At 43.1% G+C, this 25621-nt stretch overlaps 9 protein-coding genes and 1 long non-coding RNA gene across 11 annotated transcripts; 3 read left to right on the top strand and 7 right to left on the bottom strand.

The window, feature by feature from the left end:
• Positions 1–312: 312 nt before the first annotated feature.
• On the bottom strand, positions 313–864 carry LOC120322376. Its single transcript, XR_005562169.1, has 2 exons — positions 783–864; positions 313–704 (listed from the first exon to the last, which is right to left on the bottom strand). It is a non-coding gene; the product is annotated as an uncharacterized LOC120322376 (long non-coding RNA).
• On the top strand, positions 862–1624 carry LOC6525656 (glycine-rich protein 5). The gene is made up of 2 exons (XM_002101442.4): positions 862–939; positions 1002–1624. The coding sequence occupies exons 1-2, from the start codon at positions 934–936 to the stop codon at positions 1554–1556; spliced, it is 561 nt and encodes a 186-aa protein (XP_002101478.2). The 5' UTR covers positions 862–933; the 3' UTR covers positions 1557–1624.
• A 5623-nt stretch (positions 1625–7247) lies between these two features.
• Positions 7248–8017, top strand: LOC6525654 (glycine-rich cell wall structural protein). Its single transcript, XM_002101440.3, has one exon. It carries the CDS (start codon positions 7303–7305, stop codon positions 7858–7860), a length of 558 nt encoding a protein of 185 aa, XP_002101476.3. The 5' UTR covers positions 7248–7302; the 3' UTR covers positions 7861–8017.
• A 2039-nt stretch (positions 8018–10056) lies between these two features.
• On the bottom strand, positions 10057–10761 carry LOC120320563 (early nodulin-75-like). The gene has a single exon (XM_039370517.1). The coding sequence runs from the start codon at positions 10759–10761 to the stop codon at positions 10057–10059; it is 705 nt and encodes a 234-aa protein (XP_039226451.1).
• Positions 10762–11238: 477 nt separating this feature from the next.
• Positions 11239–12438, bottom strand: LOC6525651 (ctenidin-1). 2 transcript variants are annotated; one of them, XM_039377437.2, is made up of 4 exons: positions 12065–12438; positions 11752–11778; positions 11683–11703; positions 11239–11615 (listed from the first exon to the last, which is right to left on the bottom strand). In XM_039377437.2, the coding sequence occupies exons 1-4, from the start codon at positions 12315–12317 to the stop codon at positions 11407–11409; spliced, it is 510 nt and encodes a 169-aa protein (XP_039233371.1). In that variant the 5' UTR covers positions 12318–12438; the 3' UTR covers positions 11239–11406. The 2 variants fall into 2 exon arrangements, with proteins under 2 accessions (XP_039233371.1, XP_002101473.1); XM_002101437.3 differs by having other exon boundaries at positions 11683–11778; positions 12065–12436.
• Positions 12439–14226: 1788 nt separating this feature from the next.
• Positions 14227–14939, bottom strand: LOC6525650 (uncharacterized transmembrane protein DDB_G0289901). The gene has a single exon (XM_002101436.4). The coding sequence runs from the start codon at positions 14826–14828 to the stop codon at positions 14463–14465; it is 366 nt and encodes a 121-aa protein (XP_002101472.1). The 5' UTR covers positions 14829–14939; the 3' UTR covers positions 14227–14462.
• Positions 14940–16462: 1523 nt separating this feature from the next.
• Positions 16463–18477, bottom strand: LOC6525649 (vitellogenin-3). The gene is made up of 3 exons (XM_002101435.4): positions 18192–18477; positions 17808–18067; positions 16463–17450 (listed from the first exon to the last, which is right to left on the bottom strand). The coding sequence occupies exons 1-3, from the start codon at positions 18433–18435 to the stop codon at positions 16716–16718; spliced, it is 1239 nt and encodes a 412-aa protein (XP_002101471.1). The 5' UTR covers positions 18436–18477; the 3' UTR covers positions 16463–16715.
• Positions 18478–20007: 1530 nt separating this feature from the next.
• Positions 20008–21649, bottom strand: LOC6525648 (phospholipase A1). Its single transcript, XM_002101434.3, has 2 exons — positions 20966–21649; positions 20008–20806 (listed from the first exon to the last, which is right to left on the bottom strand). The coding sequence occupies exons 1-2, from the start codon at positions 21620–21622 to the stop codon at positions 20120–20122; spliced, it is 1344 nt and encodes a 447-aa protein (XP_002101470.1). The 5' UTR covers positions 21623–21649; the 3' UTR covers positions 20008–20119.
• A 2436-nt stretch (positions 21650–24085) lies between these two features.
• LOC6525647 lies at positions 24086–24712 on the top strand. Its single transcript, XM_002101433.2, has one exon. It carries the CDS (start codon positions 24119–24121, stop codon positions 24647–24649), a length of 531 nt encoding a protein of 176 aa, XP_002101469.1. The 5' UTR covers positions 24086–24118; the 3' UTR covers positions 24650–24712.
• A 326-nt stretch (positions 24713–25038) lies between these two features.
• LOC6525646 lies at positions 25039–25615 on the bottom strand. Its single transcript, XM_002101432.2, is given in 3 exon segments — positions 25039–25334; positions 25398–25509; positions 25511–25615. Coding segments are annotated over 3 exon segments (513 nt in total).
• Between the last annotated feature and the right edge of the window lie 6 nt (positions 25616–25621).

Here is a 25621-nt window from a genome sequence, read left to right as displayed (position 1 = left end):
AAAGTTCACGACGGAGTTGAATTAGCTTATTGATGTTTATGTTTATTATATATTTTTATAATTAATAGGGAGGTCAGCTTTTTTTAAAGTGCCAAGCTGTTTAACTTTGTGCTGCATTTTGAATCAAAATTTAATGATTATTCAACGTAATTTGCTTGCATAAGAAATCACCTATCATTGCCAGAAAAACCTTCACGAGTTTTCTAAAAGGCACTGGGTCATTCGCGGTGACTTGGCACAGGTGAAATACAAATTTCAGTTGCATGCCAAAATATTTGACTTCCCCATTTCAAATATTTCCCATTCACAGCATTTTTGCCCGGCAAGATTTCCACTTTATTTCTGTCAAGTTGATGTGTTGCATTGCTGCATTGTCGCTTGCATAACCAACAATTTGTTCACTTTCAAAAAAAAAAAAAAACAAAATAAAAAGTAAAAATACACCAAAAATAAAAGGTTTATGAAGGAGCAGCCAGGAGTGGGTGATGCGCCCACGCAGCAACATGGGCATAAACTGGACGCACTGCGTCCACTTTTCGGGCTTTTAAAACACCTGGCATGGTTGCGATTGGGCAATCGGAAGGCCGCAGGCTAATTGCCGCCATGCAGTTAACTTGTGATCTTTAATTAAAGCCAAGGAAAACAAAGCGAAGAGCAGTTTTCGAAGAGCTATAGATAAAGATGATTTCAGAGGGCCAGAGAATCTAATGATTGAGCGGAGCAAATTGATGTTTTGGTTTATGAAAATTAAAATTGATTTTTTTTTTGTATATCTTGCTTACTTGTTTGTTGTTTTCTTCGGCGGATCATTAGCCAAAGAAGATCCATAGGACTTGGACTATAAATTCAAGTGTTTCTTGGTCCAAAGGCATCACAAATCATTGGATCTCAGCTTCGATCAGAATCTTAAATCTAATAAACTCAACTTCCAGAATGAAGGTAAGAAATCGCACAGTGCTAAGGATCTTCAAGCGTTAATCTCGTTTATGTCATCCATCAAGGTCTTTGTTTGCTTGTTGGCTTCCCTGGCTCTGGTCCACGCCGGTGGCCTCCGTGGTGGTGCTGGTGGTGCAGGTGGCGGCTATCTGCCCGGTGGAGGACGTGGTGGTGGCCGCCCTGCCATTGGAGCCGGTCTGGTGTCCCACGTCTCGCAGTCGCAGGGCAACACTAAGGTCCACATTGGCGGTGGCTCCGCTGGCGGTGCTGGCGGCTACGGCGGTGGTGCTGGTGCTGCTTATGGCGGTGGTGCTGGCGCTTCATACGGCGGTGGTGCAGCCGCTTATGGCGGTGGACGCGGAGCTGGTGGCTGGCAAGGAGCCGGAGCTGGTCGTGGTGGTGCTGGTGGAGCTGGAGGCTGGCAGGGTGGTGCTGGTGGTGCTGGTGGAGCTGGAGGCTGGCAGGGTGGTGCCGGAGGAGCTGGAGCTGGCAACGCCTGGGGCAACCCCGCTGAGTTCGATTACACTGTCAACCACGCTTCCGGCGGTGCTGGTGGTGCAGGTGGCGCCTACGGTGGTGCTGCTGGTGCCCGCGGCGGTGCTGGCTGGTGGAACGATTAAGTCATGTCACCTTCCTTATCTGTAAACGAATCTGAATCCGACCAATAAAGAGACTAACAAAAAAAGAAGTTTGCTTCCTCAGTCGTTTGATTTCACAAAACGGGCTCATGACTTTGATTTTAAAATTGACTGTCAGTGGTTGCAAACTACGCTAAGCTTTAATGCCCGAAACTTTTTTGGGCGATTACAAGCAGTTAGCTTTAGCATGCCATACTAAGATATATGAAATTACATTTAAATCAAATCAGTGTTGAACGTAAACAGTCTTGAATTGGTAATATCATCTGAAATGTTTTAAGGTTTACTATTATGTATACCAACAGCCAGAAAGTAGCTTTTATAGTGAATGCGAATTTAAATGATTAAATGGAAGGCTTCACAATAGATAATGGAATCAGTTATTTTATCTTTAATAAATGGCTACGATTTCTTACAGTGCACAATCTACAGCTTTTGCGCACAGAAACTTTGCATAACGTGAGCGCTAGATGGCGCTGTGCCAAAGTTCGTTGCCTAAGTCTTTCGTTTGCTGGCTCGATGAAACCCGTTTACAACTGTGCTCTTTACGCCCTGCCCATGCGATGGATGGCTGAAGTTCAAGGTCATTTCCAGCCATTGCCACCGAAAGCGAAAGTTAATTACGGAAAGAAGATATGGAAAGAGGAACAACTGCATAGGATCTGCAGTGCAAACTAAACGACTATTCCTTTTGAGGTCAGGGCGGGGAACAACTGCATAGGATCTGCAGTGCAAACTAAACGACTATTCCTTTTGAGGTCAGGGCGGGGAACAACAAAGTGCTAATCCTTGACACCAGCCCATAAAACATCAACTTAATTTAAGTGTGTGCGGTTAACATGAAGTTAAACAGTTTATTGGCTGTCATTGATTTATACGAAAATAAGTTTCTTTGCTTTTCGGTCCTCTTTTTTATTTATTTTGTGTATTTTGTTTTGTTTTACTTCCGTTGGCAATCGTTGTTTGGCTTTGAATCCGCCGATTTTCTTTGTCTACGCCATTGTCTTTGATTCGATGATCATGAAGTTGCGGCGTCGACCAGTCTCGACTGAGTTCCATGTGCCATGTGCGTTCTCGGTCTTTTGGTTTTCGGTTACCTGGGAGCCTTGGACAAACGCATTACGATTCGCATTTTTGTTTATAAACAAATCTTATATTTACACCGATCTGGACAAATTATGCTTGCGTGTGTGGGGTAACCTGTTTATGTTTTTGCATTTTTATACCCGGGTATCAGATAGTCGAGAAACTCGACTACAGCGTTCTCTCTTGTTTCATCTGGTTTTCTGTATTCGAAGAGCTCGTGATGCACATTTGAAAAATGAACACGGCGGAATGTGTTTGATTGGGAAATTTATTTGTAATGCCAATTACGTGCACTTCCTTATGGAGCTTACGAATTAAGCATGTTATTACCTATATTTTGTTATATTCTAGAATGCAGTAGAGCTAATGTTTTTGCTTCTAACTTATTATAAGGGGAACATCATGGCATTAACGATCCACCCGTTCTAAACCGATTTTAGTGATTAATGGAAAAATGCAATCGATTAACTTGCAATTAAATATCGATGTTTTACGACCACATCGCCGATGATCCAGCAAAGCAGTATAATTAACTTATATTTATATGAGCCTGCCTGCCATCAATTAGCCTTTTGCATATGTACGAGATCTCAGCTCCGAGATGATCAAATTATATGCATGTGGAAAACAAATGTATGGAAGGCAGTGATGTGCGATGGGTATTTATGTGTCTGCTGGATTCCCATAAAATACGAAATGCATTGGCATCGGCAATTTTCTATGCAAGCTTGCAAATTCGCATTTGGAATTAAATTAATGCCACTACAATATTAGTTATTATCATTACACATTACCAGCTTATTTATGAGTGTCATCAATTTTAGCCTTAATGTAATGCCCTCCCGACTGGGATGACAATGACTCCATCAAAAGTTCTCCTCAAAACAGCATCAACAACGTTCACTTTTTGGTTGGGGTTTCGGTTTTGGTTTTGGTTTCGGTTTCGGTTTCTATCCATATTTGCCTTTGTGTTTACTATTGCACTGGTAATTTCATTTGGGTACATAACTCGTAATTAAATATGTTAATTCTGTTGTTTTTTAATGGAAGCCTTCAGCCGTCCAAAGCCGTTGCGATGGGAAATAGTTTTGTAGGTTCGGCCATTACAGCCCGGCAATAAAGACGCCATTGTAAAGAAGATATACATATAGATATACATCGCCATATTCGCATCTCGACTTCACAGCTTGCTGGACATTAAGTTAGTAGTGGGATCTAGGCGATAATCGGAACAGATATGATCTTAGTGGGTTAATGAGCAAACCAGAATTTTCTAAATTAAAAGTTAGACTAAACCAAATATCCATTGAGCAAATAACTAAGCAAAGATATTTATATTGATTTGATACATTATTTAAAAGTACATTTCGTGAGCTGGTCTTTCATAATTGATAATCCATAAAGTCAACAAGTTGGTAATGAGGAAATTCAATTAAAACGTACGTTTCCTAGCTTCTGAATTCTCAATTGATCATCAAGCATATTTTTCAAACTCAGAAGCGCACTTTGTTGCCTCGGAATAGCTACTTGTATACTCGCTAGGCCAACTCGTATTCCACTTAATTGATAAGTGACCCATCGAATGCTGTCGATCTGTCGTCGGATCGGGAGCTTACAGCTTGGGGTATAATCGAATAAGACGATTATGAATATTCATACCACAAGAACGGGTATGTAAATGCCAGATGCTCAAACAAACTTAAAAAAAAAAAAAAATGAAAATGCCTTTCTATGTGTGCAGAACTTATATTTTTTCCCGATTTCTGAGGCGTGTGCTTGGCGGAGTGCATTGAACCCTTGGACTTGTGGGAGAGTTCTCTGAGGAGTGTTTATCTTTCGCGTTAGTACCGACAACTAGAGGGCCAGCGAAAATTCCCAGGCAATCTGCCATATCCGCCCAGCCACTATGCAAATATATGCCAAACCTAAGCATAGAAATAGAATCGCCGAACCGGTTCTACGAATTAATAAGCGATGATGTGGGCTATGGCTATGGTGTATGTATGTATGTGTGTATGTGGGTATGGGTATTGGGTATTTGGCAGTAGAATACACATTTGAATAGGCCTGCAATAGACAAACGATGAGTTAATAAAAGTTCTTGGCCAAAGCAGGAAGATGCCTTAGTTTTCCCACTTCAGCCTGAACCTTGGGCAGAACTCACGATTTGGCCATTCATCAGTTTGACACTTCGGCTGCTTCTGCTAACTGCTTTTGGCCAACTGCTTTTCGCTGGCCAACTGACAAAACATTGATATAAATGTTGATTGTCGTTCCATTGTTGCCCACTGCCGGCCGCAGTGATTAAATGCCGATAATTTGTTTGACTTTCAGCAATTTGCACAGTGGTTTATCGCTGATTAATCAACGTTTTTTTGAAGAAGGTATGCAAAACGCGTAGGATTCTAATGTGGAGAAGAAGGATATTATCTCACAGAACACATAAAATAAAACCGAATAAAAATTGATAATTATGTGTATGCCACTGTATTATTAATAGTGAATTTCCTACCATGACTAATAAAGTGGGATCTACAGTGGCGAGCAAGTATGAGTACATGTTTGCAACTTTTGACTGTTCGCCTAAATAAAAAAGGTATTAGTTAAGCAAATGAACCCAAATTTTTACTGTTGATTCTTTGATTATTTATTTACAAATTCGTAAAAAAAAAATAACAATAATGTAATTCTTTTCGTTAGGAAAAAAATAAAATTTAAATTAACTCGCATGTACTCAATTATGCTCAATTTGAATTTTTCAACAAAAGTTGGACAGCCCATTCAACTGAAAGTTAAATTTTAAAATTTACCGTTTGTTTTTAAGAAAGTTTAATATAAAAGTATAAATATAAAAGCTTTCAACCAAAAAGGTACGAATCTCCACGTGTTTTTGGCTCTTAACTATTAAAACAAATAATATGAAGAGATTGCCAATAAATGTTGAAGATTCAGTGATAAACCTTACTGAAAATGGATTTTCGACGCGTATAATAGCTGGGAAGTTAAATATAAGCCAATCAGCAGCCATTCGTGTTCAAAAAAGGCGAAACGCGGTACCCAAAATTCAAAGAAGAAGTCCACGTCGATTGTTGACCGATGCAGATGCGCGGCTAATGATGCAAAATATTAAAAAGGATAACAATTGTAGACCCAAGGATGCGTCTGCAGCTATAGGCAAGCCTGTCAGCCAGTGGACAGCGTGTCGAGCACTTAAGCGTATTGGATTCGTTTCCGAATTAAAAAAAACGAAACCGGCCTTGTCCGATAAAAATATAAAAGCACGGCTAAAATTTGCGAAGGCACATAAAAATTGGCAAGTGGACTACTGGAAAAAAGTTATATGGTCTGATGAATCAAAATTCAATCGATACCAGTCGGACGGAAAACAATATTGTTGGAAAAAGCCTGCAGAGTCGCTGCAAAGACGGCACCTACAGGAAACAGTAAAACAAGGAGGAGGAAATGTCATGGTCTGGAGCTGTTTTACCTGGTGGAGCATTGGACCAATAAAGAAAATAGAAGGAACTATGAAAAAAGAGGACTATTTAGATATTCTGCAGACCCATCTTTGCGATTTTGTTGACAAATGCGTTTATAATGAGAGTCATATCACATTCCTGCAAGATGGAAATCCGAAACACACGTCCAAAATCGTGAAGGAATGGATCGGAAATCAAGATTTTAAGTTAATGGAGTGGCCAGCTCAGAGTCCTGATCTCAATCCAATCGAAAATTTGTGGTCGATTGTGAAAAGACGATTGGGACAATCCGAATCGGTTGCAGCAAACCAACACGAGTTGTGGCAACGAATCCAGCAAGAATGGAAAGCTATTCCGAAGGAAATTGTTCAAAATCTGGTGGAAAGTATTCCAAATCGAATAAAAAGCGTCATCAGAATTAAGGGTTTTTGGACTAAGTACAAAAAGATAAGCTTTTGTTGAAAAATTCAAATTGAGCATAATTGAGTACATGCGAGTTAATTTAAATTTTATTTTTTTCCTAACGAAAAGAATTACATTATTGTTATTTTTTTTTTACGAATTTGTAAATAAATAATCAAAGAATCAACAGTAAAAATTTGGGTTCATTTGCTTAACTAATACCTTTTTTATTTAGGCGAACAGTCAAAAGTTGCAAACATGTACTCATACTTGCACGCCACTGTAAGTGCTAATAAAAGTGGGATCTCTGCTTTAAGTGTACGCTACTCTAAGTGTAATTTAGTTGCAAATTGAATTGTTTGCTCTTTCCACCCGTGGTCAGATGATGTTGTCATTCGTTGTCGATTACCCAACGGCTGCAGCCCTGCATTTAACACCTCCCAACCCACTGTGCGAGCTGGAGGAGAAGCGGTTCCTCATCCGAAGTAAGCCGCGCATGCGCACAGATTAGCATAGGCAAACAAAAGAACCGCCGGCGAGCATAACCGAATGTGGGTTATTATGAAATCGCAGCCGAATCGATGATGCTGCTCTGGTCGCTCTGGTCGCTCTGCCCATCAATGGCTTCTAATTGGGGCCCCCCATCTCATTCGGATCGACCCATCGATTTTTTGGGGGGTATAAATGTGCGTGCTCCGTCAGCGTTTGGAATTAGTTTGGTCAGCTGTTTGATAACGATTGTATCCCATTCGCTACTCGAGATGAAACCCTTTGCCTGCATCCTGGTGATCCTTGCCGCCATCCTGTCCGTCGGACAGGCCTCCCTGGGCGGTCTTCTTGGCGGCGCCGGCGGTGGAGGCGGCGGCTCCATTGGCGGCGGCGCTGGCGGCATTGGACAGCTGCTGCAGAGCAAGCTGGGCGGTCTCGGCGGAGGATTGGGCGGCGGCCTCGGCGGTCTGAGCGGTGCTCTTGGCGGCAAGCTCGGCGGCGGTGGAGGCGGTGGCGGTGGCGGCGGCGGCTACTCCGGTGGCTACTCCAACGGCGGCGGCTACTCCGGCGGTGGCGGATACTCCGGCGGCGGTGGCTACTCCGGCGGTGGCGGATACGCTGCTCCTGCTCCCAGGCCCGTTGAGAAGGTGGTCATCGTGAAGGTCATTAGCGAGGGCTACTCCGGCGCTCAGTCTGGTGGCTACTCTGGTGGCTACTCCGGCGCCCAGTCTGGTGGCTACTCTGGTGGCTACTCTGGTGCTCAGTCTGGTGGCTACTCTGGTGGCTACTCCGGTGGCGCTCAGTCCAGCGGCTGGAACAAGGGCTGGTAAACGTGGAGCACGCCAAACTGGACCAACTACGCATAGTTCAAACTGCCAAACAGAAAGTTCGGCTTAGAATTTAATATATTTTTTTTTAATATTTTTTTTAGCGGTATTTGTTTGTTAGAATTTATACAATATACAAGAAAAGAATTTCCATTTTAAATTGCGTGTGCTTTGTGCTTGGAAGGGAACCGGTTGACTTTGGCTTCCTGCTCCGGCTCCGACTCTTGAGTCGAATCTGCCGCTGACCCAATGGCCAAATGGTTGAGGTCATCACCTGCCAATCGAAGTGGGAGAAGAAGAGGGAAGGTAATGAGACAGGTACTTAGTGCACTTTCGACATCTATTTCAGCTTTTCTGCAGCACTTGCGCAACCAAAAAGCGCATTTTATTGTTTTCCAGACATCGATCAATTCGTCGAGGAAAAAAAGCCTGTCAGAGTCGATCGCACAAAAGAGCCAAATTTGATTTTTATGCCGCCCATGAATTAAAATGGAAACGTGCAAAAGCCAAAAGGTTCAAGTGGTTCGATTCTAGAATTGGCCGATCAGACGTCTATAATTAGCATTTTGGGCCAAGATAGGCCGCTTTAAATTTTCAGAAAATATTCATTCTTGCCTTTGTTCTAGAGGATTAATTTCTGTGAATAAATTTGTACACAAATGGGATAGACTAATAAATAAAAACGCTTCTTTAACGTGGTTTCCGCAGGTGATGAGCTTTAATTATTTATGCATTTTATTTTTTAGCTTTTAGAATTGGTTGTGCTCCAAAATAGATATTTATGTAAAGAAATAATGTTAGGCTGAAAAAAAAATATTTTAAAAATGAAGTATATGCGTAATAATACAATATATAAAAAACAGGTAAAAAATATTTTTGAAATAATATATAACTGATCTGGTTAAAGGTATATACGTTTCGGTTTCTATTCTTGTTTCGAATTATGTCTGTGGCGAAATCAAGAATATATATCTCGCAATGATCTGCGTTTTTGGAATAATGAAATCGCATTCAAGCTGACAAAGCTCATCATGGTGTGAGACACCTTCTTTCGAGACCCGTCAATCTCCTGTGATGGGTTCTGTGCCAACTCATAAGTTGCAGCGGAACAATTGGGCCCAAGTCTCCGATTGATTGATTGATTTGCGGTGACCCGATTTCCAAGACAGCACGAATTATGTGCAACCGCACGGTAGCTCTATAGCTCGGTAGCCAAAAAGACAAACACGCAGCTGCCTCGATCTCCAAATCCATTTCCATTTCCATTTCCATCGCACACCTCCGCCACCTGCAGTTGGCAGTGCCAATTTCTACACCGATTCCAATACCCATTCCATCTGTATCACCATCGCCATTCTGTATAATGGGCGGACATAAGGAACCGATCGCCAGATTAATCCCTGACTCCTAATATCTGTAGTAGCCATCCAAACGCCGGCAGGCGAACTCAATTAAGTACTTTGCTACGTTGCTACATAAACATAAAAGTGGAGAGCCATTAGATCGGCGATCATGATGCGGTATCAGCTACTGGGCTACACTGTGCTGCAAAACAAAAGTACGCCTTGGGGTGAAGTCAAAATAGTTATCTATTGATCAAAGTTTGAACGCACGAAATGATGGTATGAAAACGTACAAAATATGTACTAATTAGCTTATCAAAAAGGCTTGCTTAGAAATGTATTGTATTATTAATGTAATTTTACACAACAAGTTCTTTAGATATTGAATGCCCAGAATTTTCTTAATTTAACATTCATAGTTACAGTTACCTCTAGTTTTTCCACTGATGCATTATATCCATTATCCTGAGGAATTAAACCATTTGTTGCACCGTGTTTCCTTTATAGTAAAGTGCGCCTTTGAGAGGCGTTCGCTGTTCTGTGGGCCTACGTGGACCCACAAAGCGTACGAAACCGAATGTTGATGGCGGCATAATGAGGCCCCAGTACTAAGGTGAGCTGAGCCACCACCCGAGCCACTCTGGCCCACTCCGAGCCACTCGGTGCCACCCCGAACCGCCCAACCACTGGCTATTGTAAGCTGGTCGCTCGCTGGCAGTTTTGGCAATTACATCTGATTATACGAGGCAGCGGCTGTGGCGAAGCTGTCTCTCGGTGGCTCAGTGGCTCAGTGGCTTGGTGGCTCAGAATCTTGGATGGGTATAAATAGTCGAGAGTGGCTGCAGTGGGGCATTAGTTAGTGCACGGCAGCTGCGGAGATGCAAACCATGATGACAACGCGACGACTTCGACTTCTCGGTCTGCTGGTGGTGCTGGGCTGCATGGTGGCCCAGGGCAAACCACATGGCTGGAGCAGCGGTGGCGGTGGTGGCGGCTGGTCCTCGGGCGGATCCGGTGGCAGCAAGGTCATTATCAGCGCCTGGCCATCCAGCGGTGGAGGCGGTTGGTCCTCCGGTGGCGGATCTGGAGGCTGGAAGAGCGGCGGTGGCGGCGGCGGCGGCTGGTCATCTGGTGGATCTGGAGGTGGCTGGAAGAGCGGCGGCTCAGGAGGCTGGCCATCCGGAGGCAGCTCCGGCGGCTGGTCCTCGGGTGGATCCTCTGGCTGGCCTAGTTCCGGCAGTTCCGGCTGGAAGTCAGGCGGCAGCTCGGGATTATCCAGTGCCCTGTCCAGTCTCTCCAGTTGGAAGTCCCAGGCTTTGAGCAGCTTGGGCAGCGGTTGGAAGAGCGGCAGCGGTGGAGGTGGCTGGTCATCTGGTGGTTCCTCAGGCGGCGGCTGGAAGAGCGGCGGCGGATCTGGTGGTTGGTCTTCCGGAGGATCCTCCGCTTGGCCCAGCAAGATCAGCAGCGGCTGGTCCTCCGGTGGAGGTGGAGGCGGTTGGTCCGCCGGAGGAGGCGGTGGCTGGAGCTGGTAAACAGATCCTGGCAGCAAGACGACATCCATTCGAGGCAAATCGGCGACGAGACGACACCACTATCCACTGCTCAACATGTACATAATAATGCCCTGTCCCAAACTTAATCCAACTTTTTTTTTTGTTTTTTGTATCTAACTATGTGAATAAATTTTACAAGAATGTAATTTTGACCCACGTGTTCTATTATTTTAAATTAATTAAAAATAAATTAAGAGAATCCAGGTAATATTTGTGTTTGAAAGTGACAAGTGTTTGTATGTGTTATAAAGTAAATGAATATATAGTAAACTTATTTACGCATATACAAATTCTTTATTAGGAGCCATTGCCACCAATTTTGTAAAATTCAAAGTTAAAGTTCTAAAATATTGTTTCCATTTCTAAATGAAAGATTTTTATTATTTTAAGAATAGGATAAAATATTCTTGTTCCTAAAAGTTTATATAAAATTTTTACTTCCCCGTTTTCTTATGTTAACTTAACCCATTTAAAAACCAAAACAATTACAAAATGCATAAACAAGATTTATTAGTATAAAAAAACAGTAAAAGCAGGAAAATTGGGGCTTTAGATAGGAGAAAAAAGAGAAGTTTCGAGGGATTGTCTCTATCTCAATGCCATGGAACACAAGTAAGCATCAGCCGGTGGATAAGCTGCTCCTGGTGGTTTCCTTACCAGCCACCGCCGTGCTGTTTGCCACCTCCACCGCCGCCACCGCCGTACAGGCCACCACCACCTCCTCCGCCGCCGCCTCCGTGCTTGTTGCCTCCATTTCCGCCCTGCCAGGACACGGAACTGCCGCGATTGCCGGCCAAGGACTTGCTGGCATGGCCACCGCCTCCTTGTCCGCCGCCATAGCCTCCTTGTCCTCCGTGGCCACCTGAAATTGTAAATAGGTTAGGAAAGCATAACCATCTTGTATTGCACTAATTTAACTAAGTTAATACCTTGATTGCCACCTCCGTAGCCTCCTTGTCCACCGCCTCCATGGCCGCCTCCTCCGTTCTTCTGCCAGCCTCCTTGGCCCCCGCCTCCATGTCCACCTAGAAGGGAAATGTATATAAGTATTTTATAAAACCTAAACCTTAACCTCAGTAAATTATGCACCAATCACTATAGAGGTTTAAAGTTTCTAAAATAATAATTAAGTGAAGATATGCAGATACCATGTGACATGTGACATGTCATAAGCCGTTTTTGTAAAATGAGATTAAAAATTTAATTCTTTTTCTTTTAAAATTTAAAAAAGGCAAAAAATATAAACTGCCTCAAATTTAAGCAATGAAATAGTTTAACTTTAAGCATATGTCTAAATATATATTCACTTACCTTGGCTACCGCCGCCGTAGCCTCCCTGGCCGCCACCTCCATGACCACCACCTCCATGGCCACCGCCGCCTCCTCCGTTCTTCTGCCAGCCGCCTTGACCACCGCCTCCTCCGCCACCACCGCCGTAGCCACCCTGACCACCGCCACCACCGCCGCCGTAGCCACCACCACCGCCTCCACCGCCCAGCAAGCCAGCCGAAGCCACGGCGATCAGCAGGCAGCACACGAACACAAGGATTACAGCGCGACGCATCCTTAGAACTTGTAAGTCACTCAAAAAAATAAATATAAAAAAAGAGGTTGTGGGACCGAGTTAGAACCGCTGTGCAATCGCTGCTGGAGGCTCAATACCACTGATGAATTAACCCAGAATTGAGGCACCTTTTTATAGCTCCGAAAGGCGGAAACTTCGGCTGAGTCAGCAGCCTGCCATCCCTCCAACTCCAAGTTGGAGCTCCCAAAGGAAGGTTGAGAACTGCACTTCATGTCGGCACAATGCGGCAAGCAGCAAGCGGCTGGCTGGCTTAGCCAGCAACTTGTCTGGTTCAAAAAAGTCTCAAGTACGTCGGCGCACTCGGCGGATACGCAATGTGCGCTGTCTGGGAACATCGCGTATACGCCACCGCACCACTTGCAAACTGCTGAGCCATGGCTGCATCATTAATTGCCAGCGCACATGGCGCATTTGGCCACGAAACGCCTCGCAATTTGTCTTACAAGTTTACTATATCCATGCGAAATTCTAAGAATATTTGCTTTTTTTTTTTTATTTTTTTCATTTTGCGCCATCCATTCAATTTGTTGTTGAATTTTCTTAATTATTATTTTTAGTCTTGCCGCTTGGCAGGGTTAAGTAAAGTTGGAAATTTATGGAACACATTTATCGACGCTGCGGATTGTGGGAATCTGTGCTTATATTGTTACTTACTGGTATTTACCATATACTAGATTTGCACCCGCATTTTATTTGTTTATTTAATGCACAAATATTTAAATATGTTGTTGTATAAATTGAGCATAAACCTTCAATACTCGTTATGATTTTAATTGCTTTTCGGTTATTTAAGACGTTACAAATTTAAATATCGTTTACTATTTAATACTTTTTTTTTTATGAATATTTAACTCGACAAATTTGGATTTTTCCCACGTCGCAGAGCATTTAAATGGTGCTTTTAAATAGAAAAAATATGAATATAATTTTCATTTCATACCTTATGTTTGATTTGTCTACGTTTCTCGCTATTGCCATGCAATGTTTGCGGCGATTAATCTTCATTTATACAGCAGCCGCAGCAATTCAATCGCCAAATGGAGGAGACACGACTCCGCAGACACTGGTTCAATGTCAATTGGCGTGCAAACATCGCTGGCTGCACACACTCAAGTGCATCACTTACCATAAATTTCATCAACTCCACCGTGAATGTGAACATATTTCTTGCCTTTTCTTGGCTGCCAACGCGTGCTGCAGATATATGATGTATGTTAGCACATTTGTATTGATGGGGGGCTTAACCCAGAGCCCAGGAAAATTATCTGCACATTTGAAGTTGGAAACTGGCAAAGTAAGCTATGTTTCCACACGCTTTAATATTTAGTAAAATTTCACATTAAGACATATTCCACATTCCATTTATAAAAAAAAATTAAATCATTTATAAAGATAATACAAGTAAAACCCTTAATTGGTATATGTTATAAGTTACGTTAACTCAATAAATTTTCACAAAGCGTGAAGTGCTCTGTGACATTGATTTAGGTTTTAAAAATTAGATTTTAAACTCTGCTGGCTTCTCTTCCTAACAAAGTTGAAGCATACATTTACTTTAACTATTTAATCTGATTTTAAAACGTAACCTTAATAAAGGCCACATAACCAAGTTAAGTTTATTGCGTCGTTTAATTAGCTGTAAAAATTAAATGTTATGTTTCTTTTTCATTATTTTCATCATTTATATTTTCATAAACTTAGAAGTGTAACCACAGTGCCGCCACCTCCAGAAGATGATGATCTCCGCTGAACTCCAATCGCATCACCACCTTGGCCACCAACCTGTGGCTGTTCCACAATCATTTGCGAGATGCATAAACTACTAATAACTGCTCAGTCAGACATTTACTCGCAAACTTAGAATGTTAATTGCTAACGATTCATAATGCAGAGGTGATGCATTAAACAAATGCTAAATGTATGCCTTTGATTTATTCATTTATTTATTTGTTACACAAAAAAAAGGTACTTAAAAACTATGTTATAAAAACGTGCGGATTGTGAACCAGGTGCGGAGAGAGGGGATCGGGATTGGGATTGGGATTGGGATTGGAGTTGGGTTTGGGTTTGGGTTTGGGTTTGGGTTTGGGTTGCGTGTTCTAGAGATGGTAACTCCTCGATTCTTTACCACCAGCCACTATTGGAGCTGGAACTGGACCAGCCATTGCTGTTCCATCCGGAGTTGTCGCTGCTCCAGCCAGAGTTGCCACCCCATCCGGAGTTGCCGCCCCATCCGGAATTGCCGCTGCTCCAGCCAGAGTTTCCACCCCATCCAGAGTTACCGCCCCATCCGGCGTTACCTCCCCATGCAGAGCCGCCGCCGCCGCCTCCTCCGATCTTTATCACCTTGATGACCTGCGGCTGGGCCACCCAGCCACTGTTCCATCCGGAGCTGCTGCTGCCCCAAGGATTCGATCCCCAGCCCGAGGATCGCACCACTCCTGCCGATACACAGGCCACCAGGGCGCAGAGTACGATGAACACCTTCATTATGTTTGGTTTGGGTTTTTGTAGTTTATAGTCCTGTTACGGAGTGTAAATCCTGGTTTGTTTTCGCTGTGCGTCTCGAAGTGTGGCACTCGAATGCTGTAACCACTGGATCAGCACTGGCTATTTATCGCAAAAGTAAACGGCGAACTGCAAACTGCAAAATGCAAACTGCGTGGCCCAGACTAATCTGGTCGAGAATCCACAAAATAAATCTCCAGCGGCGGGTGGCTGGGCCCGGGCCAGGCCAGGTCGGGTAATTGCAGTTTATTAAACCACTTTGAGCGTCCGATTCTTGACCAGGGTCAACTGGGTCTGCTTTACAAGCAGAAGCTACTGGGTAGCCATCAAGCCCAGTCAGCCCAGCCAAGCATGTGGCCAAGTTGCAAAATTCGTACATAACTCACACGCTTGATGGATCATTTCCTCGCCTCGCTGCCAGCGGAAACTGCAGCAGCGCTTGCACTGCGAGAAAAAACTAGATGGCATGGTATCGAAACTTGTATAAGTGCTCCCTCTTTTAAACATTATATTCTGCAGTGTTCTCCCGTAGATTAAAGCTAAAGCTTAAGCCGTGAAGTTGGCTTCAGGTGAGTCATTTGTCAAACTGACGGCTTAAGCCGCAAACGGAGACACTTGCAGATAGTTATGAAGACGGAGATGGAAATGCCGATGCAGATGCAGATGCAGTTGCAGTTGCAGTTGCAGATGCAGATCCCAGGTGAAGGGGCTGAAAAGAAAAAAAGATTAAAAACCGAACGCCGAGTGGCACAGTGGGGAGATGAGCTCGAAAGGTAACTGGATCTGGGCGATGGCATTTCCTGATCCCGACTGTCAGCCGAAGGACAAGGGAAAGTCGCCGACCAAAAAAAAACCCCAATCAATGTCTACGTGATGGTTGATTTGTATATATTTTAAATATCACTTGGCCTATAAACAACGAGTTTATAGAGCAAAGGCTGATAGACAACTTTTCAGCTATAAAGATGCAATTCCATCTAGGACATCTAGGCCATTAAAGTGATCTAGAATTTGATATATGTATCAACGATCCCAGCGAGAAATGAAATCATCGCTTCCCCGAACAACATTCACCAACTAAGGCGGCTGACCTCAGGTGGCTATAAAACGCATCTGGACACAAAACGCAAACCAGATGACATCCAATTCCAATTTCAATTCCAATTCCACTGACAGTGCAATTTGGCCACTGTACCTGGGCGCCACTCGGATAATAGCCAACAAAAAAACACGAATAAAACAACTGCAGTCAGCAGTCAACAATCATGAGCTGGTGACTTGAGGTTAGTGGCGACACCGCGGCCTCTTTTCCACAAGTTATTTATCTTTCGGTTTTCTTCCACGGAGCATTATAATTTACCATGTAATTTGTGACAATAATATGTTCGTACATTATTACCCTGCTCACAAGTCCGAAATGGGAATCAATTATTAGGTGAATGTGTGAGCATTCCATTTTTAAAATGCACCCTGCTCTATTAAGCTGATAATATAAGATTATGCCCTCCACACAATGTATTACCATTAATGATTAGCAACTTTTTGATATCTCTGTAGTGCAACAATGAAATGGTAAAGCGATGTAATGTAAATACTATAAGAATAAGCCATATTGGTGGGTTTATTTGTATTTATTTATTTTTAAGTATGCTTATGCCTTTGACCATTATCCTTCGTTATCACATATATAGGGTATTCCAAGTGCTACTTATTCCGCTTTGCATAAGCACAGTAAACACAAATTTAATTGAATTGTCAACGCTTAGAAGGCAAATTGTGTATTGCCTATCGACCGCAATCGGTTTGAGCCAACAACAACAAAAAAAAAACAAGGCTTATTTCTAGCTTAGGATAGATTATGGGGCCTCCTCATCCGGACAACCAGGATCCCGATTTTGCAGTTGTGGAACTTGGCGCCTCAGTGGTGGTCGTGGATTCGGAGCACTTGCCGCAATGCTCCAAGTGGGCCGATCGCACAATGGAGGCATGCATGCCGAACGGTGAGTCGCCGCTGACCTCCAGGAAGAAGTTGCCCTTGATGTTCTGCGGCACCTGATAGCCCATGGGCACCTGGTCACCTGGACAGCGGAAGTCGCGCATTCTCGATATCGAATTGCAGCGAACGGCCATAAAGTTGCGTTCATTTCCTGGATAAATGGTTTCCGCAAAATATTCCCAGGATCGAGCATGGGCACAGGTCACCGAGAAGCAACCCGTTGGAAGCGGACCCATGCCGCCCGGATAGAAGTCCACATCGCCCACCGGATCCCGCTTGCCCAGCACGCCCGAATTACTGTGGATCACATCGACGAAGTGGGCATCGCCGCGCATCAGACCCGAGAGGATTTCACCCTCGTTGAAGCACGGCTTGGCCGGATCCAAGCCAGTGATCCTGGGTATCGTCTGATTGGTCATCTGCTGCAGGTGCCGTCCCGCCGAACCCACTATGTGGGCGCCCAGGCTGTGGCCAATGAGGTGGATATTCTCCACCGGCACCAGATCGAGGAGCTTCACCAATCCCAGAGCGATGTTCTCGCCAATCTCCTCCGTGTTGAAGGCCGACCAGGTGTAGAGGGTATCCACGAAACGAGCAGCATCCACCGCCTGTAATTACGCATTTTGAACCAATTATTCTAGATATACTGGTACATATATGCATAAGCTGTGTATTATTAAATAATGAGAAGTAATGAGAAGTAATGAGAAGTATAATGAGAAGTATAATGAGATGTATAATGAGAAGTTCAAAGCCCGTGGCTTATATATTAGCATTAATTTGAATGAACAATGTGAGGTAAAATGTATAACATTGAACCTCTTCGAACAAGAATCTAATCTGATCGAAACCTTATCACTTGGCAAACTCAATAATAATAAATATTTATATTACAAACTTATTACCTAGTTACCCTGTGCACTTAAAGGTTTAAATGGTTTAATTTAATTCATGTTTGTACTTACCACAAAGTTGACATCCCCACGGCAATTGTAGGCCTTGGAGAAGACGTCGATGGTATCCGATCCATTCACGGTGGTGGTCCATCCGGTGGCCAGGATGACGACCTTCTTCTTGGGATCAAACAGCGGACTAGACCACATGGCCTCGGGATTTGTAAGTGGAAAGTTTTTCTTCATGCAACCCGTTTGCAGCTGGAAGTTCATTTGATTGATATCCGGCGAGTACTTCGACCTAATTCTGTTTGAATGCAGCGCCTGGGAGCCTGCAAACATACAATTAGTTCTTTATAATGAGTTGCTTTAATTTCTAAATATATTATACATTACTATATAAAACTGCTAAGTTAATTGGCTACTTATATAAATTTACAAGACTCAAATACTCACATATAATATTCAGGGAGTTGGAGACAAACTCGAATGGATATCCCGCGATGAGCTGTTTGCTGCCATCTAGGAGTGCTTGTGGTGTGGGCAAAATACTGGGATTCACTATGCTGCTGCCCACATTTCCAATGGAATCGAGAACATCCGGAATCGTCCACTCAATGGCATTGATGGTGGGAACCAGAAGCTGGAGAAGGAGGAGGAGCGCGAGGAGCGGAAGCATCTTTGGCGGAACTCGTCCCATCCTGGACACAAACTCGACGAGAACTGAGTGCCGGAAGCCAAATGACAATTGTTTTTATAGCCTCCAGAGGGAGGGGTTCGTGCGACGAACACATTGCCATCTATATATATATATATATATGTATATATATACATATGTATATATTTGATTCCAGTCAACTGTGACCATATCGATGTGTGTTCAGATCAGATAAGGTGCACTTGTCACTTAATTAGTTGCCATTTCCATTACGATTCGTCGCCTTCGCCACATCTCGGCGAGAAATTGAGAAATCTGGCTCAGAGCAAGCTGCAGTCGCATGTCCCAAGCTCATCTGCATTTATATTAATTCTAATCGAAAACTAAAGCAAATCGGAAGGCATTAGCACTCAAAAAGATAACGCCGTGTTATGCAGTCGACCGGGCAACTAGTCGACCGTACAAACACCCTATTACAGCGATTATCAGCTACGAAACTCGACCTCCAATTCAATTGTTTTCATTCACCAAACCACACACAGATTGTGCGTTAATCTCGGCAAACAAAACAAAAATCGGAATTCCCCAAATCCTTATTCGCCACGTGCTGTCTTTCACTGATAATGGCATAAACAATCTTTCAGTTTACCAAAATCCTCAGTCGACTGGCAATGGCCCGTGCCATCGGTAGTGTATCAGAAAATACACTGCGAAAGTATATTGAATACAAATAAAAAGATAGAGTGTAATAATTTTTTAAAAATTAATTTCTATAAATTTGTAGTTGTAGAAAATATTAAAATATATTTCTCTTTTCGGCATTCAAATCTGTGTTCTTAATTTACACTGAAGACATAAAAATATGTATATAAATATTACGAGCTAAATACATTTATTTTTTCATTAATTAAGCTTTTCTTTAACCCAACGTGTTTGTATAAACTATATTACTACCATACCACAATTTGTTTTTTAACCTGCAGAATTATCTCTAATAATTTGGTAACATAAACCGATAACTCACATTTGTTTTCATACATGTTTTTTTTTTTTTGAAGCTACTTAAGAAGTACTTAATGTTGCAGTGTAAGGTCAATTCTCACGTATTTAACATCAAATAGTGCCTCCGGTTACGACAACAGGGCCATATTAATGGCCATATTAATGCGGGCCCATTGCTCACCACTTATTTCCCATTCCGTATTCCCCGATCTCGGCTCCCAATCTCCAAGCCATTGTCATTCCGTCAACGTGCCCTGGACAATTTTAGTGGGCCCCAAGCGCAAAGAGACGTCACAAAAGAATTAAGTTGGCGTTGACATCAGCTTTCGGCGATTTCTCACACAAATCACGGAATTCTCAATTCTCCATTCCCCGGAAGATGGAAGGTGGAAGGTGGGGGGGGGCTCAACTGGGATTTGTCCTTGAAATTATCAGGGCAAATCCCTTCGGCATCTATTTGTGAATGTGCATCTGCCTAACAAATGACAGAGAAGACTTACAGTCGGTCTCTATAATATAAATATATGTATAAATATAAAAACTGCTTAGGTAATATAGGTGATGTAAAAAGGTGCGGATTATGTAACATATCTTTAAAATATAACACAAAAATTGGCTGCACATTACAGTTTTTATTGCGTTTCTTTTTTAAATTAAAATCTGTTTAAAATCTTTTAAAAATTTTCAAAATTTTTAAAATATAAATGCATATATGTATATATATTCATGCACAAGCTCCACATTCCGTTGAGGAGTTGGTGTAGCTCTGAAGATTGGCATTTGGACCATAGGGCTGCACTGGATTGGCGGCCACGTAGAACAGTCCCAGATCCGTGGGCTTGGCGGCATAGCCCATCACGGTGTCCGTGTCCTTGCAATCGTTTCCGAGCAGCAGTTCCGAATAGCGTTTACATCGCTTGGCCAGAAAGTCATTCTCATTGGACGGATACAACGTTTCCGTCCAGTAATCCACAGCCCTCTGGTGCGAACAGCTCATCGGATCGAGCTCCTCACAGCCCGGCTTGAAGGGTATCCGTCCCTGGACAAAGAAGTCCGCATCCCCGGCCCGCTTCGATGTGCCCAGCATGCCGGGATTCGTGTGGATAATGTCCACAAATCGGGCATCGCCACTTCGCAACCCCTCCAGATCGTTGCCGTCGTAAAAACATGGATTGGCCGGATCCAGTCCGGTGATTCTGTGCAGGATTTGTCCGCCCGACATTTGCCGATAGTTTCTGCCCGTTGAGCCGGCTATCTGGGCGCCCAGGCTGTGACCCACCAAATGGAACCGTTTGGTCACATAGCTCGTATCCAGCCGGAGGAGCGCCGTGGCCAGATAAGCTCCAATAGCCTCGGTGTTCAGGGCGGACCACGTATACAGGGTGTCTATGAAGTTGGCGGCATCCAGAACCTGAAAGAAGATGCATTTGTAATGACTAGAAAGTGGTATACTCAAGGTATATAGTATTAACGTTAACTGAGTAATTGCATTTAGCAGAGAAATATCTCTCTCTTTAATATTATCTGTATCTTTCCTACCTGTAGATGAATAGGGTATATACGGACTCACCAAAACATTAGTATCATTGCGACAACGATAGGCTTTGGTCACGGGGCCACTATTGGAATTATTAATGCTCGATTTCCAGCCGGTGATGAACAAGACAGTGGGTCGATCCTTGTAAAATCCTTTAGTATTCCACAACCGTTCCGCCTGCGTCAGTGGAATACTGGTGTTCTCGCAATCATCAGTCGAACGAAGCAGAAAACTCATGCGCGACATATCCGGTATTACTTTGGATCTCAACACTCCGAGATCCACGATGGTGCTGCATATGTAGTTCAAGGTGGAGAAGGCCAAGTCCAGGGGCACGCCAAGACCGAACTGACTCAACTCATTCTGCAGGTAATTGAGCAGCTGCTCCTGATACGTACCCGCCTCGGCTTTCTTTTTGATAGCAATTAAGCTTTCAGTTGTCTTGTTCATTAAAATATCCCTGGAGCTCTTTAAGATATCACGTGGTTCATGTTCACGTGACACTACAGCTTTGAATGCATCTACAATCTTTGGCATTTTCCAAATTTGAGTTTCGAAATGTTTCAAGTTAACAGACTTCAGAATCTCTGGACTTGGAGAAGAGGTTATCGTTGGAGAATCAGCCTGAATGGACTCAGAAATCCCAACAAGCACCACCATCAGCACCACTAGAATCAAAGAAGAAGACATGGTAATCCGAAAGATACTGTAAAATCACCTACACATGGCTGCCCTTTTATACGAAGGCCAAGTGATATGTATATATATATAGCTCACTATATATATCTGTATATATCTTTCTTTTCAGTCATTGCAAACAAAATTTATCACCCTCAGAGCTGAAAATGTTTTATTCTAAGACACGAAATCACGATATAGGCCACTTTCCACGTGTCCGAGCCTCACGAACTACTTAGTCTTGCAAAATCCAGGTAGCAATCGCAAAATTTCCTCGCAAAAATTTTGCGTTAGGAAATGTTGCATCGGCTGCCAAAAAGCGAGCCACCTAATAACCACCTTGCTACGCTCCCAATTACTCACCGCCCCCGCAATCAACGAAAGGCAAAATGTACAGAATGAAAACCAGAGGTAGTCGAGTGACTCGACTGTTGAATACCCATTGCTCAGAAGAAGTTCGAGAAAGAACGACAACCGGACAAGCAAATGAACTGGCAGACAGAAAGACAGGCGAATACGGTTATATCTAGTGATGCTGCTCAAGAATATACATATATGTATATCCATAGTCGGAAAAGCTATCATCTGCTTGTGACATAGCTCTTAACCAACATAATATACCCCTTTTACTCAAAGAATAGCGGGTATAGAAATTAAAAACAAAACAAGCGGCGCTTTTACATTGGCAATTTGTGTGCCCCACACTGGTGGTGTTACTGCCGATGTTCGTTGATGTTGCCGGCACGCAACCCGCCAGCAACTGGCAACTATTAACCAGTAACCATCAACCATCAACCAGCTACCAGCAAACAGCAAACAGCTAACAGCAACATGGAATAAACAGGGGCAATCAGAAGCGCCAAGAGCCCAAATGCGAGTGCTTCCAGTTGGCCATTTGGATGGTGGACTCACAGATTAATACGACTACTGGCCAATTATTCACACTGCCCGACTTCGAAGAAAAATCACTATTAATGTCATTCCTAATATAGTAATATGTATTGTAGAAGTAACTATTTAAATAACAAATATTCTACTAATTTATATTCATTTATTATTAATCTAGTATATAAAAGGGTTATAAAATAAATATTGATTATTTAACAAGCTTTCAAACTAAAAATATATACAGCTAATATTTTAAGATTCCTACTTTGTTGAATTACTTGTTTACTTCTTCACTTTATTTACTGATTTATTTATTATAATTTATTTAATGAGAGTACCCGCTCCTCGTTACAAACCAAACTTCTAAGTTTTTGGAAATTTATTCGCACACATCGCGCTGAATGGAAGGCAACCACAATCGAATCGACAAATGTTTATATGTACATCGGCAGCGGTTTTGTTTCGCTTTTCCACCTTTTGCAATCTGCCAGGCACTCGTGCTCCATATATGGAGCATATAGTACTCATATCTGTTTGGGAATGGAAATTGGAATATGGGTGAGTGTGTCGTCGTGTGTCAGACGCATGGAGCTGCGAATTTTGTGGAAAATACTGGACTTCTCGCTCTGCTGGCTCCTTGGGCTTTTAATTGCAGTCGAGAGACTCATGAAATCGAAATCAATTCAGATTGCTCTATATCCATTACACTATAATTTGGAGTCAGTTGGAGATATAGATTTATGTAAGACTTGCTTATTAAAATATATATTTAAATTATATATCTGTTAAGCAGATGCTGTTCTCTAGTCCTTTTTGTAATTGTTTGTAATTAATAAGCAAAATATGTTTTAAATATATGTTTTCTTTGCAACTTTGCCTATTTGAGAATGCAAAATAAAAAGTTTCCCAATGAGTTAATTGCACTTTTTGGCCACTTTGCACAATGGACACATCTCACTGCATTGTTCGGGCCAATAAATGTACACCTTCAACATACGTACATACATACATATGAATGACTCTTTATATTTGCCATTCTACTTCCACTATTTGCTGTTGATAAACCCAATTAGTTGGCCTGTGCCAAAAATCTGGCGGGGCTTCCGCCTCAAGTGCAAATAGGCGGAGGGTTAAGGCCCACTGGGATGCCATAGATGACGCAATGGACCAAATGCCGAGAACGGGAGCCTAATGGCCAAACAGCCAAAAAGCCGAAAAGCCGAAAAGCCAAAATATAATTGAGAAGACGAAAATTATTACGTATACGCACCATTGCAACAGGCTTTTCAATGGCCCCGCCACTTAGACGTCGACGTAATGCGGAGTAAGTGCAGCAAATTATCAGCTCCAGCCGAACGAGCGGCCAGCAGGCAGATGTCCGTTGCAACATTTGTTTTTTTTTCTGTGTTTTTCGCTTTTCGCCAAACAAAACAAAAGACTGTGTGTAAAAGTCGGTGGAAAATGTAGGAAAATGCAGGAAAATGCGGCATGTATTTGCGGTCGAATGTGAGTGCTTCGAGCATATAAAATCCAATGCAGTTGCTAGCAGTAAATTAGTTGACTCGAAACATTTCGCCGCGTCGGTTAAATCACTTCCATCACTTGTATATCCAACCAACCATGTTCACCTATCGCCTGAAACTGATGATCCTGCTGGGTCAACTGCTGCTCGGCATCCACAGTTATCCTTTGGGCGATGACGTGTCCTCCAATGCAGTGGTCCATTCGGCGGGACTCCTGGGTCACTATGCCGGCGGACTGACTGGCGGCGAAGCCTTGTCCAAGCTGGACTTCAGCTCATCCTCGCATGAATTTGGCGCCACCGGGGAGGCGGATCACTTGGGCTCGCTGGGCGATCACCTGGGCGAGGAGAGCTTCCCGGCGGATTACGGCAGCAGCGATGCCGGCGAAGAGTACGCCGAGGCCAGCGAGGTGCACGCCCACTACGAGGACCACAAGGCTGTGCCCGGCATCGATCATGGCAAGGGCGCCTTCAGCTACAGCACCCTGTACGAGTTCAAGGATCGGGATGAGCACGAACTGCAGCACATCCAGCACCAGGCACTCGAACAGCAGGTGGAGCACCAGGCGGAGCACGACCTGTCCGAGCACCACCTGGCGGAGCACCACCATCTGGAGGATCTCTACTAAGACTGTGATAGTCGCACCCAAGACCTAGCAATATGCTCTATAACTCTTTTTTTTTAACGATTATTAAAATAAGTTACAATTATATGAAAAGTATTTAAAAAATCGAATAAAATAAAAATGTTATCCTTGATATTAATTATTAAATAATTCGCATATTCAACCAATTAAAATTTGAAGTCAAAGCTAATTTTACAAATTTTAATGTGGTTTTGGGTTACTATATATAAAATTTTGTCCAATCTTTTGTAAACCTCAAAAACCCATATATTTTATAGCAATTTTATTGAATAACAAATTGAAAACAAAAAAAAACCTAAGCAATAAAATTATTAAACCGCTGAAAAGTAGTTATTTATGATAGTTTGTAAACTGTTTTGCGATGAGCCCATTTAGCGACCGTGGGAGTGGACAACTGTATGCTGGGGCAATTTGAGTTGCGAAAAATCCACATTATCATTGACCACGATGCGGGGTTCATGGATCGAAGGTATCGATGGACTCGATGGAATCGTTGGAATCACCGAATGTGGCAGGTGCGAAGTCGTCAAGGTGTCCACATAGAAATGCGGCCAGGGATTTCCCACTGACGCGGAGTACGAGCTGGGCACCAGCAGCAGATGCGGCTGTTCCGTATCCGGAGCCAGTTGAAGAACACCCGAGGTTATGTGTATGGGTGGTCCATAGGCTGCGGAGATAATCGAAAACCGCAAATAAGTGAGTTACTTCAAATAGCATTACTCATACGCACCGTGGCTGGACGGCAGCTCCTTCTCCACCGCATGACCACGTACTAAAGCCACAACAACCACTGGCAAAATAAACAATTTTACATTAAGCACTTGCATTTTGTTTGGCCAATTTGTTCGAGGGACTTGCTGCTTTTATATGCGCCGGCGAACGGATGTTCTTGGTCTTGGATGAACGCCCATCGGTGACGATTTTGGATGACTGCACCGCAAATCGCATGACACT

The sequence above is a fragment of the Drosophila yakuba genome, chromosome X, assembly GCF_016746365.2.
Source record: "Drosophila yakuba strain Tai18E2 chromosome X, Prin_Dyak_Tai18E2_2.1, whole genome shotgun sequence".
Lineage (NCBI taxonomy): Eukaryota > Metazoa > Arthropoda > Insecta > Diptera > Drosophilidae > Drosophila > Drosophila yakuba.
The sequence above is the reverse complement of the archived record's forward strand: the minus strand, read 5'-3'. Positions and strand labels throughout refer to the sequence as shown.